At 47.8% G+C, this 16933-nt stretch overlaps 1 protein-coding gene across 2 annotated transcripts in view; it reads left to right on the forward strand.

Moving 5' to 3' along the window:
- LOC119445451 (zinc finger CCCH domain-containing protein 14-like) overlaps positions 1-16933 on the forward strand; it is a 125071-nt gene that overhangs the window by 33343 nt on the left and 74795 nt on the right. For both annotated transcript variants that reach the window (XM_037709733.2, XM_037709732.2), the window contains exons 7-9: positions 2691-2845; positions 13151-13251; positions 16467-16595. In XM_037709733.2, the coding sequence (XP_037565661.1) occupies positions 2691-2845; positions 13151-13251; positions 16467-16595 (385 nt within the window). The remainder of the gene's footprint in view (positions 1-2690; positions 2846-13150; positions 13252-16466; positions 16596-16933) is intronic.

The raw sequence follows: 16933 nt of genomic DNA on the forward strand, positions 1-16933 counted from the left end.
ACGGCTAATACGAATTTCCGGATGATACGAATTTTTTTGTGGTCCCGGCCGAGCCATTACTTTGCAACGTGCTAGAGAACGGTTGTTACGAATCGATTTTCGACCTGCGTCGGTTGATATGAATAAACGCCGCCCCACCGACGGCCGCGAAAGAGAACAGCGCGCAGTCACGCGCTTTCTCCTTTTCTCTTTTGGTGCGAAGGCGCGGCCGCGGCGCCGGACAGCGCGGAGGCCGCGACTGGGTGCGAAGAGTTTGACGCGGTGGCGCTTTTCTTGCTTTTGCGCTTTTCCCCACGCAGGCGCGGGGAAGTGCGGTCTATCGCTACAACGGAAACTGAGTGGCGTAAGCACAGCGCATACAAAGGTCAGAGCCGTGTGGAGATCGCTTGCAAGATACTGGTGCGCGCGACAACCCCGACAGCCGGCACAGGCGCAAAGTACAAGATCGCATTTGTTGGCAGAGTAGAAGCCGCCCCCCCCCCCCCCTCCCTCCTTCCCTCCCTCCTGCGCTGCCTTTCTGCTTTGCTCCTTTCGCGTAACCTTGCGCCCGGTTGCAAGATACACATTTGGTGCCCCAGAGCACAGCGTCCCCCCCAGCCTTACGCGCGACGGAGCAGGGCTGGGCTCGACTGGCGCGCCGGGCCGTGACGGAAGTCGCGTTTGCTCTCCGCTGTGCGTTTGCTCTCCGTGCGTGAAAGCGCGCGTCCCCCGCGCGAAAGGCGCGCTTTCACTCGCATATACGGCGCGCGGCGACGATTTTATCGCCCTTGGACTCATGCTCCACGTCTCATGCTCCTCCTCCGCATCGCCCTCGTTGATCTCCTCTCCGGTCGGTGGGCGCACCTCGTTCAGAAGCGTGCTCGCTACCGCCCTTGTCGGCGAGATTTTCCAGCGGAAGCCGCATTATAACCGGTGTTTCGTCTCACGGGCTGCACTGTAAGCGGTATGCGTATACATGGAGTTCTATGGGAAGGTAAACAGGAGTCGGAAAATGCCGCGTTGTAGCCTGTTCTGCACTATAAACAGTTACATTATAAGTAATCTATACTGTAAATGCTTTTTACATGCGTGTGCCTGAGTGATTTCACCTCCGACTGTTTAATTTAGGTAGTTTTAATTGTGTTTCGATGATACGAATTTCGGTTAATACGAATATTTTTCGTGACCCCCTGAGATTCGTATCATCGAGATTCCACTGTATGTGACATTGCGCGTGAAGTCATTGCACTGAGTCAAAATGAAACTACTGTTTGCCGCAACCACCACAAAAGAAGCCGCGGTCGCCATTGACGCAATCATGGACAGTGACCATGCAGTTCTGAAGGCATACAGCCGACGCGTGCACCGAGTCAAAACGAAATTACTGTTTACCACAACAACTATGGACGAAACGGCGATCATTGCCAAAGCGATCATAAACACTGACCACGCAGTTCTGAAAAAACGCAACCAACCCGGTGCTATGCGCAGTGGTAAATGCAAAATTAAAGCTATAAAGGCACAACTAGCCCCCAAGAGCTCAGGCATTCTTATTGTTCACATACGATTTCCACTGATGACTATGGCGATGCAGACTCCACCGCTACGTTTCAGTTGGATGCTAGCGCTCCTTTAGTTCTTTTGCGGCCCTCCGCGCTTGCCGAGCTCCGAGCGTTGTCGAAATTAACCGATGTGTGGCTAAATACGTCCGATTTTTCGGACTCCCCAGGGGCCGCGAAAACGTCTGAAAAATCGGCAGTTCGAAAAAACGAATGCATGCCTTTTACTTCCCCCAAGGGCTCAAATCACCACAACCACGTCAGAAATAGCTATGAAAGCCTTCCAATACACTTATTAGGCGTATCATAGCTCGTACTGTGCTAGGAGGTGGCGGGTGCAAGCGTGTATAATTCAGGAATAGATACCGTGTCCCGTGACAACTGCCCCTTCCCACTCTTGGTATGCTTTACTGCAGTACTTTGCGTATGCTTCACCGCGTAATACTGCAGTATTGAGGCAAAGCTATGCAACGTGCCGTGCTTTCAGAGTTTCCTAGACACTGGCGAGGATTACAAAGGCGCCATTGCTAACAGCGGCGAATTGTTTAAATGAAAAACACGGCATTGAACTGAAAGAAGCTTGATAGCAAATGTCTAGGTAGCTAGGCCTAGCCTTGCCACGGTGGTGGATACGGCTCCCAGCGGATATGTGTGCGAGGGCACTAGTTCGAATAGGCGAGGTAATCAAAATGGCAGCGGAGTTGGCTTCGACTAATGTCGTTTCGCACCTGCGGTCATAGCAAAAATTCCGGAAAATCGGACGGCAAAGAATTTTTGCTTCCGAAATTTCAGACGTTTTTATACATTGGCTCTATGGGGTACGTGGCGGTGCGGCGAAGGTGTCCGAGTTATCGGGCATGTCCGAAACATCGTGCATCCGGAAAATCTGTCGTTGACTGTAATGCATACGCCTGCCAAGACCAGTAGACGAGTCCGAATTATCCACTTTTCTGTATTAATAAGGGTCAAATTAACGAGGATTTGCTGTAGTAGGGTATTGTAGAATACCAACATGCCCCAAACTTGCATTCTATAAAAAAAATATTCCCTTGTACTGTCCTTTTAAGTTTTGCAGCAGACCACTGGACATTGGGCAATCCCCCTTCGACGTTGGTTGTGCGAAGTGTGACAACAGTTCTGTGCACCTTGCAGGAAAGGCCGACCAAGAAGTCGGTGGTGGCACCAGCTTCCGCCGTGCGCCGGAAACCGCATTTTCTAAGTGAGGCTGAGGACGACGACGAAGAGTATGACCCGAGCAACCCGTCGGTGGGCTCAATCGCCAGCGTAGTCAAGGTCTCCGAGAGGAGGTGAGTGGGGCTCACGAGAGGGATGGCACCGAGCCGGAATTGAGGAGATGTAGCCTTGCAAGGCTGTGAAGGGAGCGCTGACACTCCACTTTCAGTTGTAAAGACTCTACCGTGCGATTCTCGCATGAAAAAGGATGACACTTGGAAAGTCTTAAGGGTGGCAATCATTTGTAAAATGTTGCAACGCTTTCCCTACAGTGGAGAAAATGGCCGTTTTTTGTATGTTACACTAGATTGATCCTTTATTTTTTTCTGATGAAACTATTGCATGCAAACCTTTATAAAAGCAATAAGAATGAATCCGCTTTTCAAGCATGAACATTTATTCCTAAGAATTATGTCCTAAAGAAATCTGACAAAACAAGATATTAGAATAAAATAAAAGGAACGTAATCGGAAACACATTGTCTTTTTAAATGTTTCAAATGTTTTACCACGGCCGCTGGATAAAAAAACAAAAAGGTGCGGCCTGCCGCGTGCATCGAAAACGGTGTGATCCGTCGTGGCGCCACAGGCCGGGGGTTGTTGTCTGGCATCGGCATAGCAAGTGCGCCAGGAACGCGCTTGGAACGCTGTCGCGCGTGCAAGCCGATGTGTTCCATCCCCCTCAGCTAGCGCCGTTCGGCCCACCCAAGCAGCTGACAATGCAACTACGGCCGTCACGTTCGCTCCCATAGCAGCACGCCCGACGCAGCAGGCCGCACCTTTTTTTTTTTTTTACCCAGCGGCTGTAGTTACACTGAGTTACAGCAATACAGTGTTTACACTTAGTTACTGCAACTTACACAGAGTTACAGCTCTGTGTTTGGCTGGTTAAGCTCTGCACCATCAGGTGGCTGCACCGTGCAGGCCTCTCTGGAGTTACTGTACAGAAAGCCTGTACGGTAACTCTACACCGCTCAGGCCGCTCACGTTTACACTAAAACCACTTCATCACAGTGGTACAGTTAAACCTGGATATAACAAAATTGACAAATTCCCGAAAAACTTCGTTATAAAGAGGATTTCGTTATATGCAGGTTCGGCACGAAAATTCGAAAAAGAAACGCTTACCGTATTTACTCGATTCTAACGCGCCCTTAATTGTACCGCGCACCCATTTTCCGTTTTCGTCGAGGCACTCATCCTTGGAATGTCACACCAGGTACCGGATGCGTGGACGCGCGTCATTTCGCACAAGCACGAGGCATCGGAAACGAAGAGCGAGCGTCACGATGGCGTCGTAGCGTCGTATAGTGTTGCAGTAGAACCCCGCTGTTACGTTCCCAGGGGCTGGGTTTTCCCGGCTGTTACGTCGTTTTCGGCCGGTCCCGGCACAGCTCCCATAGAACCCAATGCAATGGTAACCCCGCTGTTGCGTCGCAACTGTGGGACCGTTCCCGCATCATACGTTGCGAACTGCCACCCCGCGCCGGCCCGAGCGGCCATTTTGACTATTCATGTCACTTGGCTTGGTAGCTTGACGATGGCATTGGCTGCCCAAAGTGCCGGAGGCGACAACTATGACGTATTTTCGGTTTCCGCCAGCAAAAGTATGGCCCTTAATTGAGATCCGTATTTGCTATATAAAGATGGTGTCTATGACACGTTGTGGCCCTAAAATTGGTTTTGGCTCATAGATATTCTGTATAAGGTCCAAGGACAATAACGCAGTCGCCGCACACCGTATGCTGTATGTGCGAGTGAAAACGCGCGAGGGGAGCCGACGACCGCGTCTAAATCTCGCGCGCGCTATAAAAGCAGGGAGGAAGCGCGCCTTCTTCCGTTGCGCTCGAGGCACCAGCGAGGGGGGAGGGATAGCGGGGCAGCGCTGTACTGTACTCTGGCATCAACTGCGTACTGCGCGGCGGCCGGCGCGCCGCGGGCCGTATCTTGAAAGCGATGTGCGTTGGGGCAGAGTCTGTAGCAGTGTAGGTGCGTCGGCGGCTCATAGCTTTGTGCGTGCTGTGTGTTCTCGGGGCTTAGTTTCCGTTGAAGCGATAGACAACAGCATGAAGGTCACTTCGCTCGCTGCTCCAGCGGCGCTTCCACACGCTGCCAGCGTTTGACAGCGCGTGTCCACGCTCATCGAGTGTGATGTGTCACAGCGTGTACCAGCGCGTCGGCAACATCAACTGGAAAAGGAGAGAGTGCCGGCTTGGCGGGCTAGGCCAGCTGCAGCAAGCGGCAGGATCAGGTTTGAATGACGGGAGGGGGAAAGGTCACGCCCGCGGCGGCAAGATCGCCGGGTCGAGGGATGCAGGCGCTCATCGCACACGCACGCACGCGCACGTGCGCTCACTTCGCATTCCATCGCGGCGGAGAAGGTACTTCCGGTTGCTGCTCCCGCAAAAATGACAAAATTTGGGTCGAAATCTCTAGGTTGTCGGAGGGGGAAATTCGTTATATCCAGGGGGTCTCCCGCTGCCACTTCGTTACGTAGAGGTCTCAAATACATGTGCTTCTATGGAGTAACGGCGGGGAATAGAAAAACTTCGTTATATCCAGGAATTCGTTATATGGAGGTTCGTTATAAGCAGGTTTAACTGTAGTAGTATTTGGAGGGGCTTTAGTTTACGCCTTCGCCCATCCGTCAAAATGGCCAGCTTGCCTGCGGTTACCGGAATTACGACACAGCGTCGCATCATAACGCAGAGCCAGTGAAGGCGGAGCTTAGCCCCTATTGCTCGGCAAACGAGTTAAGGGAAAAAAGCATGGCTAGGGAGGAGGGTAACTCCTAATCCTCCGTAGCTCTCTTAATATAAGGCGCTTCACTTAAATGTGGCGCTAATGTTTTACTGTAGCTATACCCTACATGTCTACAAAATTTGTACAAACAGTTTCAAGGACCCTGTAAGGGTATCAACTTATGCATTAGGGCTATGAGAAAAAAAAACGTATAACGATATGTTATTCACCACATATCAGATATAACTATAACAATTTTGCCTTCTGGACTGCGTTTTCCATGCAGAATAATGGTGACATTTGCGTTGCTAAGTTCCCCTTAAATGAACACTGTCGAGGCTGTGTGAAAAGTTTGCATACGCAAGTTCATATCGGCCGCCATTACCCCTCATCGCATCCTGCCTGTTGAACCACTGTACTCAACAACTGTCATAAAAACGAAGTTTTTTCTTCATTCTTTACTAAATAAAATATAAACCCCATTCAAGCGATGTTGCGCGCGACGGCGACAAGCCACGCAATGGAGATGGCTGCGACGTTCGCTCGTCGCCTGCAAGTCAAAGACCCAACGCGAGCGACGACTTTGAGCAACGTCTCCCCAGTGTTGCCGGTATGAGGGCAGCAAATACACTCCAAAACTGGCGTGACGCGTGCTTTGTTAATTAAGTTGATGTGTTTTGCTGTAAAAAGCAGCATAAACTATTTGTGAAGGTCTGCAGTAGGTTCTTATCCTTGCACGTTCAGAAATTTAGAAGCTCTTACTGAAAAGCTGGTCAGTAGTGAATTTTTTAGAAATAACTCGACTTTTCAAAGCGATTTTCGCAACTTTGCTTTTCTCGAAATGTTTTCCGGTTTTTACTACTTCGAGTTAACGAGGTATTACTGTATATCAAGTGTATAGTGTATAACGTAAAATATCAATAAAAATAATCTCAACCGTGCTGAACCCTAGCTGCACACTTATGACCACCACCAACGTGTGCTTTTCACACACTATGTTCTAAGGGGAAACTTATGAAATTTTGGCCACCTTACAGCGATCCATTCAATATTTGGACTCCGCCTGCATGACCACGTGCCAATTTGGCCACCAAAATTGGCAAAAGTAGGAATATTTTGCTTTTAATACATTGTCGACACGGTCGTCAACCATGTCGCCAGCTCCTCCTTGATATCAAAACTAGCAAAGCCTTGTCGATCCAGTAGTTGCAGACCACGCCCAAAATAACCAAACCACAGGACAAGCCAAGCCAAGCCACTAAGTGTTGAAAGGCTGCATTTGCTGTTTGTGTTGCAAGTTCCGCATGTACTATGGCATTTTTCATTAGCATGTTAAATGTTACCAGAAATTACGGTAATTTATTATTTATGCTGATATCAGATCAAAAATCAGTTCCAAGCTACAGTTAAACCTGCTTATAACGAACCTCCATATAACGAATTCCTGGACATAACGAAGTTTTTCGATTCCCCGCCGTTACTCCATAGAAGCACATGTATTTGAGACCTCTACGTAGCAAAGTGGCAGCGGGAGACCACCTCGATATAACGAATTTCCCCCTCCGACCACCTAGCGATTTCGCCCCAAATCTTGTCATTTTTGCGCGAGCAGCAGCCGGGAGCACCTTCTCCGCCGCAATGGAATGTGAAGCGAGCGCACATGTGCGTGCGTGCGTGTGCGAGGCGGCCCTGCATCCCTCGACCCGGCGATCTTCCCGCCGCGGGCATGACCTTTCCCCCTCCCTTCATTCAAATCTGATCCTGCCGCTTGCTGCAGCTGGCCTAGCCCGCCAAGCCGGCACTCTCCTTTTCCAGCTGATGTTGCCGACGCGCTGGTACACGCCGTGGCGCATCAGACTCGATGAGCGCGGACACGCGCTGTCAAACGCTGGCGGCGTGTGGAAGCGCCGCTGGAGAAGCGACCGAAGTGACCTTCGTGCTGTTGTCTATCGCTTCAACGCAAACTGAGCGCCGAGAACACACAGCACGCAGAAAGCTACGAGCCGCCGACGCACCTACACTGCTAGACTCTGCCCCAACGCAGATCGCTTTCAAGATACGGCCTGCACTGACCGCGCGCCGCCTCGCTATCCCTCCCCCCTCGCTCCCTCGCCGGTGCCTCGAGCGCAACGGAAGAAGGCGCGCTTCCTCCCTGCTTTTCATGCACGCGCGAGATTTAGACGCGGTCGTCGGCTCCCCTCACACGTTTTCACTCGCACATACAGCATACGGGGCGCGGCAACTGCGTTATCGCCCTTGGACTTTATGGTAAGGCCACGTTTGCGGAAAAACACGCAGCAAAAACGCGCGTCAGGAACGCGCGGCAACGCGTCATGCCGCACGCGGCAAAAGCGGCAGGAATCGGGGCGGGGGTCTCCGGTCTTAAGGCGTGCCGCGAGATGAACCAATCAAGAGCGACGAGGGTGACGTCACGGAGCCATCACAACCGGAACGGCGCCGGTCCGCGCCGGGTTTTCAATCGACGATCGTCGTCTCTCGCATGAAACAACGAGCGCTCGCGGTGTTGCTCGCCCGTTCGGAGAGCGCGGGAGATCTTATCGCGCTGCCACGCGGCGAGACGCGCGTGCCACGGTGACCTTGCGGCAAGGCGCTGACGCGTGGCAACTTGCCGCTCGCTGCATGACGCGCGCGTTTTTTGCCGCTAGCGTGGCCGTACCCTTATATACGGAATATCTATGAGCCAAAACCAACTTTAGGGCCACAACGCGTCATGGACACCATCTTTATATAGCAAATACGGATCTCAAGGGCCATACTTTTGCTGGCGGAAACCGAAAATACGTCACAGTTGTCGCCCCTTGCACTTTGGGCGGTCAATGCCATCGCCAAGCCACCAAGCCAAGCGACATGAAAAGTCAAAATGGCCGCTCGGGCTGGCGCGGGGTGGCAGTTTGCAACGTATGATGCGGGACCGGTCCCACAGTTGCGACACAACAGCGGGCTTACCAATGCATTGAGTTCTATGGGAGCTGTGCCGGGACCGGTCGAAAACGACGTAACAGCCGGGAAAACGCAGCCCCCGGGAACGTAACAGCGAGGTTCTACTGTAACACTATACGACGCTACGACGCCATCGTGACGCTCGCTATTCGTTTCCGATGCCTCGCGCTTGTGCGAAACGACACGCGTCCACGCATCCGGTACCTGGTGTGACATTCCGAGTATGAGTGCTTCTACGAAAACGGAAAACGGTTGCGCGTTACAATTGAGGGCGCGTTAGATCGAGTAAATACGGTAAACGTTTATTTTTCAAATTTTCGTGCCGAATCTGCATATAACGAAATCCTCTTTATAACGAAGTTTTTCGGGAATTTGTCAATTTCGTTATATCCAGGTTTAACTGTATCTGCTATAGTTTTGGATTTACAAAAATTGTCATCCCCCAACTAATTAATTAAGATCACAGAAATTTTTCTTCATTTTTGTGTCGTAATGCTCACAAAGCCCTATTTTGTGCTATAAAGCTATTCGTTTATTTCTTACTGCTTAGTAAGCATAAAAAAACTTTTTTAACTCATTTATGCATATTGCATTACAAATGACCTTTGCAAAAGTGGAATTATAAAAATATTTGTGGCACACAGGCAAAAATAGACAGCTTCATAGCAATCCTTAATGCTTCAGAATTTACATGCAATAAACAGAACGATTCTACCTTCATTATTCCCAAATGGTGAAGGGATAAATGACAGCAACTGCCCGAAAATAAAAGCTGAGATAACGTTGTCCAAAGTTTTGCTTGGCAGAATCATTGCAAGAAAACCGTAGAGCACCTAAAATCTGCCAAGACAGCCGCAGTCCTTTACCAGTGAGGTCACGTTTTCTTTACATTTCAACGAAATCCTTGCCATTTTTTAGCAGTATCATGCAGCCTTCGTGCCGTCAGATCGCTCTACATGAAATAGCTTCTCCTCTGCAAAGAAAGTTAATAGACCTTCTTGCACGAATCATGTCCCGACCACAAGCAGCAGCTAGGAACAGAGCTACTAAAGAAACGCAGATAACCAGGTAGATCCTGAAATTTGAGTCTCTGAAACATTCGAAATGCCCAGCTCGTCGCTGCAGAAAAACGGCCAAAACAAGCGTGCCAGTGATTAAAATCTGCGTCAGCCAATAAGAGCGCTCCCCGTGCGCCATGTGACTGCAGTAATGAATAGCGACGCTCGTGTTCTCTTTTCACGATTGCTATTCTTGCGGTTATTTTTGCGTGCAAAAATATGGTGCTGTGGCTATGTTAAGCTCCGATCTCTCCGGTTAATGGTGATACTAATATGGCGACAGCGGAAATCCACGCGATCCACGGTGCGATGGTACGTCCCAAAGCCCGATTTTCTCGCAGTTTTTTTATGGCAGCACACTAGGAAAGTGCTGTTTTCTTGATTTCTACTGCGTATATTGTTATGACATTTTGCCAATAAGTAGAAGAAGGTCCGGGGATCACGAAAAATAATAAAATCTGAAAATCGAAAATTGTAACCAAATTGACCATTTCAGTTGCTGTGTTGCGAAGAAACCAGCAGTCATTCAGCTATCACAGCTTGGTCGACTTTGGTTATGTTGCCAGGGGAGAAAGATTCAGTGCATGCATTGACTGTACTTTAAGTCGAAAGCCTTATATGTCTCATCAGTCGGTCGACCTTGACCAAAAACGCGTCGATAACACGAAAGGTACAAAAAGGCTATGAACCCTCAACCTTTGGTGGGAGTCCAACCACAACCATTTGTGGGAGTCGAACCCATGATCGTTGGTGTTAATGAAGGTGAAGTTAAGGAAGATAGAGTTAAGGCACTCGAACCCACGACCTTTGGTAAGAGTTGACCCCGCGACCATTGTAGTTAACCCTTTCCCTACCGTAGTGCTAGTCCGCACGGTTTGTACCGCTTCCACCGAAGACGAGCTGAGCTTGTCCACACTGAAAGAAGCGCTTGCGCACTGCTGCCTTCAAGCTACCCTGATAAATTTTGCTTAGTTCACTTTGGCTTCAACAGATGGCGCAGTAAAAAAAATATAAAAACACGCTCAAAGCTTGCATCTTGGCCGAAAAACGTTTCGATGCTAGCAACTGTGATTTAAAAATGGCACCCTCCTCTGTGCGTGCATGTGCCTGCAATGGCTCCGCTCTGGAAAAAAGTGAAAAAACGAAACGTTTGTTTACGGATGTTTTGTCTGACTCTGGCAGTGAAGAAGTTCGGTTCTTCAATCCGAGAGTGGCAGCGATGATACTGAGCAGCATATCTTCTCGGAATCATTGGATTCTGACGACAGCGTCTCGAGCGCCGGCGCAAGGCTGGAAAGAACCCCCCATCATAGATGTAAAGAACCCCCATTGCCGCCTCCTAGGTTTGTTTTGATGGCCGTGCATACCATAAAGGTACCCGGGACAGAGGATGCAAACTGTGAGCGGTATTACTACAGAAAGTCGGACGATCTCCGCTTTGCCGTGCAGTGAAGCCAACCCTCTCTCTATATGTTCAAAAAAATATTTTACGTGTATCTTACAAATAAAGTGGCTTTAGGGATATATTTCGGTTGTTTCGAGATACGTAGAATTAATTAGGCAAATTAAAAAATTGGTATATTTGTATTATTTTTCAACAAAAATCTTTGTAGGGAAGGGGTTAATGAAAGCAAAGTTAATTAAGATACAGTTAAGGCACTCAAACCAACAACCTTTGGTGAGAGTCAAACTCACCATCTTTGGAGGTAATTAAGGTGAAGTTCATTGGGGCACAGGTGATTAAGATAAAGTTAATTAAGGCATGGGAACCCACAACCTTTGGTGGGAGTCGAACCCACGACCGTAGGAACTTGGGCTTGCGCCGTCAAGTCGTCTTAGGGATAACATAAGAGACGCTCTCTATCATCATCTATTTTCGTCTATCTGTAGTGTCATCATAACAGTGGTCGAAATATTGACTGACCAGGTCACAGGCAAGCACAAGTGCACGCAGAAATGCGTTGACAAACGGGCCATATTCTCAAGTGATCACTTTCTAAGATACTGCTATCATGTTCGTAGCACCGGAAGCACCGATGGGCAACAGCGATCTTGGCACTGTGATAAAACAGCGTGCTTGGAACTGTGCCAAGAATGCCGTCGCTCGTAGACGCCAATGCATCAGGTGCTAGTCACGCAAAATCTTGAGCAAGTGATAGTACCCTGAAAGTGATCATCCGACAATGTGACTCATCTTTTCTGCCGAAAGCGATACTTCTGACTCCCGATTACAGTAGAACCTCGTTCGTACGTTTTGTACAAGAATGCAAGAAAAATCATACTAGCTGGGAAGATGTACGATCTGAAGTCAATATAAAATTTGGCAGACTCGACTGTAGTTGACATCTACGGAACGTGCGTCAAGTTGGTGGGGCCCAAGCGACCTGAGGTGCGCATTGTTTTCCCATTACGTAATGTTTTAAGGCAACGACGGGAAACAGAAACGAAATCAAGCTGGTGGGCGACACTGGAGTATGATGCCTATGATTTGGCCAAACTGAAACATGACAAGCGCTTTGCGCCTGCTGCAGCAGGGAACAGTGGTGCATTTAAGTTATTGCCTATTATAAGCGTGCAGCATGCTTCCAACAGTGCTGCGCCCCACACACTGTGAAACTGATTTGTGAAGATGGTTATCGCAATAAGGTTGGCAGTGATAGCTGTGAAAGCAGCGTGCAACAACTTGGGAGTAGACTTGCTGGTACCGGAAGGAAACTTTGTGCGCGCCGGTGTTTTCATGCGAGATGGGCGGGCGAGTATTACGGGCAAGCTGCTGCTGTTCTTGGTTGCACGTGCGTCACACCTTTTTTGTTTACATGGGATCTAGAGGCTGGGAAACGTATCATACGATGTACTGAACGTTGGTGATATAATGTACTGTGATATATTGTGATATAATGTAGTGTACATTGCTGTCAAAAGATTGTGTTTTCCGGTAACATATAGATTCACAGTCACCAATCTTTTAAAGGCTGAGCTGTGCATAGTGCTGTTGCGATTGTGTACTCCGTGATTTTAAGAGCACATTTGCGTAAAACGTTTGCAGAGTATTACTGTTTTTTCTCGCGATCCCATGAAACATGGATTAGAGGGGCTCTACCGTATATTGACTATTTCAGATGAAATTGAGACCATATCTGGCATGTAGATGTATCTTGCGCACTTCATCAAAAGTGCTTGTCTCTGCGCCAAATCGGACTTTTGCCCATGCCAAGGCCTGCGCGAAAAGGTGAAATGGCTGTTCCACCACTGAACTAATAACGATAATAAACAAGACCACTGCGCACAAATCTTCTGGCTGCGCTCTCATGTGGCAGGCACGGTGTTTGCAAGAATAGAGTGAGATTGTCACCTCATGACACGTCTGCCTTCTGGGAACCAAAGCCAAAACTTGTTCGTAGGAACAAATATTGTCCGGGTGCTCGGATGCTTGCCAGTGCAAGCATCCTTGGTGTGCCCATTAATTAAACTTACTTGTTTTAACGACAGTTTTGCTGACACTGGGTTCATTATATGTTGGGCAGACTGTGCCGCATGTGAACTGCTGTGTCCACCTGTCGGCAGATTTGGCCTTTGGTTCGCTCCAGTGCTGAGTCATGCTTCTCCATTGTCCTTGCAGATCGAGCGTGCCCGAGAACATGCAGGCCAACAAGCTTCTCCTGCTCAAGGCCATGAAGGCCGCACACCAATCGGTCTCCAGCACGGCTCGCCGCAACCCCTGTGAGTCTCTTGATAAGGTTCAGTTTATTTTTAAGCATTTACAACAATGTTGCAGTGTGTACAAAGATTCAGTGCCTAATTTTAATTTGTGTTTGTGGAGGTATGCGAATATTTGAAGTTTTCAATACCAGTTAGGTAGTCTTAATTATTTTAGTTGCATTCAGTTCGATACTGTATATTGATATTTGAAATTTTCTGCTATTGGTATGTTGTCAAATAGTACGGGACAAGAATGTTGGTTAATCCCTATCGGGTGTCAGGAAAACGCATTGGAAGGCTGTTACAGCTTCATGCTGTCAATCCACCTTCACAGGAAATGCTCTTCCAATACTGAGGGGGCACTAGTGTCAAAACTTGCATGTGAAGTGGCTTTTCTGTTTGTTAATTAATAATTGTTTGATTAATTAATTAAGTTGTTAATAAATAATTAATTTGTTACTTTATTTTTGTTAACTTTAATTATTTTTTTATATCTAGCAGTAATAGTTCCAACCGAAAATCTTTAGGGGTGTGTGAATGTTCGAAACGTTCGAGTACCGAATCGAATAGTGAATGTGCATATTTTTCAAATACTTTTCGAATATTTCAAAACATAAACTGCGCCCAATTACATATAAGATTGCAACGAACAGTAAATTGTCACCCCCACAGGCATAGTATAGACGTAAAACATGAAAACTTGCTTAGTGGAGGCGGCTACATCACTTAGCCTTACTTTACAGGGTATGCAGCGATCGTACGCGCTGTCTGAAGAGTCCTGTGCATGCGAAGAAACTACTTGTGCGCTCCTAATGGTCCATTTGTGCTTTTAATAAACAACGCTTTATAATGTGCTATGTAATGACAGAAACATGTTGACATTACGAATACTAGGATGTGAACATGTCCTTATATTAATTGTTATAATGGCTGTTCATTATGCGAAAAGTATTCGAAAACTATTTGATTCGCTTCTGGCATTATTCAATTCGTATTCGATTCGGTCTTAAAAATGACTAATCGCACAGCCCTAAAAATATTTAGTCCTACGGCAGCCTGCCAATTTTCTGCTTCAATTTACCATGTATTAATTGCCACAGTTTTCATATAAAGGGATATTAAATAAAAATAAAATAATTGAGCTGTATTCTGGTTGTGTGTATAAACCGCTGCATTTTCACGATTAATGTTATTTGCAAGTTACCACTATTCCTTGTCTTTTGTCGGCCCGTTTCCACTTCGCACTATACACCTTTGCAACATAATGGAATACAGTGAAATCTTGATATAACCAACTTCAGGCGACCGCGGCAAATTGTTTCGTTATTCTCAAAGGTCATTATGCCCCAGAACGAACCATTCCACCTATCAACCCACCAGTTAATCATTTGTCACCGTATAAGCAATCCGTGAAAACCAGTGCTGTCGACTCTTGGCTCGCGCTGTTGCTATTTTCCATAGACTGCGCGGCCATGCACCGCTGAAGCACGTGGCGTGCGCACAAGAGACGCTGATGCCAAGAAAACCACCCACAAAGAGGAAGCTCCATGTCGCCTCCAAAGCGCAATGATTCTTTTTGTTTGTTTTTCACATACTTTGCCGTGGACACCGCAACAAGTCTAGCTCGATGTGGACAGGTGAACTATACCAAGGCGCAAGCGCGTGTAAATGACGCAGTCCGGAAATCAAAACTATGTGGCATCCCCGCGAGCACGGAGGTTACATTTCTCCGCACGCATAACTGGTACGGCTGCAGAAAAAAAAAACTAAAAAAAGGAGAGCCGTGCGCAGAAAGACGGGCGAAATAATGTCATTGGCGACCAGGTGACGGCGCCAGTGATGTCATTACGAAGGCATGCGGCGAGCATGTCCACCGATACCATATATGGAAATGAAGCGCTGGCATGGGCTTCAGACCCACTGCGCATGCGCTACTTCACCTGTGCTGCCGCCGCTAAAGGATGCGCTCTGCGCGAGCCACATGTTCCCGCGTTGACGCTTGCTTTCTGAAGAATGAGCGACGCAACTGGTGGAAGTGCTTCGTCTGCCACTGCTGCTAAATGAGCAGCCCGAGCAGAGGCTCAGCGTCGCCGCCGAAGGACCCTGCCGTTCAGATTCAAATTCTTTGGCACAATACGTCACTAATTCAAAACACTTAGGCAACTGTGCTCAAAATTTGCATTGTGGAGTATCATAATCGTCGGTGAAATTTTTTTTTCGTTTGCATCCTTTGCATCCAATTTACAGTCTCTGTTCCTCTCGCTTTCTTTTATTTATTTATTTTTTTACTCCTGGTTGTCTATTTACGCTTTCAATTACTCTGTACTTGGTTGCCAACTTTATTGCCCTCTTCCTCCATTCTGTGTCCACGCTTTTAGGTACAGATATTTGTGCACTTTAGCCACCCATTTATTTTAATCCATGTTCTTTTCTCAAAACTAAATTTGCTCTAACAAACAAAAAACAGTGTAGTGTCAGTGGGCTGTGATGTTGATACAAGTGGTGCTCCCTTGTGGTGGCTGCTAGCACTTAGAGCAGTCCATGATGAAGCTTGACGTGATCTCTATTGCATAGGGCTGTGCTTTTGATCTTGAAATTGTTGCTCAAGTTGCTTGCTTGATATTTGTTGACAAACGCTGCCTGAGAAGGTGCTAACCACAAGGATTGTTGTAGGTATTTCTGAAGTAACTTTCACTGCTGAAACAGAAACCTCAGCTTAATGAAATCTGCTGTTTAACTTGTTCACAGCGGCAGCAATTTTTGAAGTCTCGATTCTTGTGCATGATGACCTATTGGCAGGTCACTTGTCATATTACTCTGGTGTGTCGTAACCTACCAGTGAGTCACCTGAGAGTTGCGCTCCTCTGAAACTTTCCTGAGGCGCAGAGGGATGGCGCCACAGTGCGTCAAATCAGAAGCAACAACTTTTCATCTTCGTTAATTTTTAGCCAATCATGCGATCCATTCTTGCAATTCTAACAACCTTGCATTGCAAGAAAACCCTGCACACGCTGCACAGAGGGAATAACTGCTGTCACCCACATAGCTGTGAACATAAGTTGTTTGGATGTAGGTACAACCTTGTTGTATTGAGAATTTAGTAACACCTCATTATCATAAGAAATAGGCAAAATAATGGCATTTAACATGGGCTGCACACATGTCAGGAGACACGTAGGCAGCTGTTTGTTAGTTGCGGTGGTTAATAGTTTGGATGCCCTGTTGGTCATTTGCAGCAGCCCGAGTGGAACCGTACCAGCCAACGCCCATCCGCGAGCTGGGCTCAAAGCGGAGGAGGCCTGCCAGTCGTCTAGGCTCTACGAGAGCTAGTGATGCTGACGACGAGGACTCCATGCCGCCAGCCAGTAAGTGATGCTTACTACACATCTTAATTAAGGTCACCGTTGACCAGGCTAACATTGAACTTCAGGTGGTTAGCAGTTGAATTGATAATGGCATAGTTAGCCACATGCCCTTAGTGGCCCCCATCTGGACTGTTTTTCCTGTCGCATAATTGCTGGGAAGTGTGCAGTTTCATGCTGCTTGGCATCACAGGGTGAATGAAAGGATCACGGAAAACATTGGCGGCAAACAATGGAGCAGCCTGCCTTCGCGTTTTAGAGACGGTTGTGGTTCTGGTTCTTGTTTGCCACAATATACCTTTCCGTCACACGAGTAGGAAAGGTCTTGCAACTAACGTGCG

The sequence above is a fragment of the Dermacentor silvarum genome, chromosome 3 (assembly GCF_013339745.2).
Source record: "Dermacentor silvarum isolate Dsil-2018 chromosome 3, BIME_Dsil_1.4, whole genome shotgun sequence".
Lineage (NCBI taxonomy): Eukaryota > Metazoa > Arthropoda > Arachnida > Ixodida > Ixodidae > Dermacentor > Dermacentor silvarum.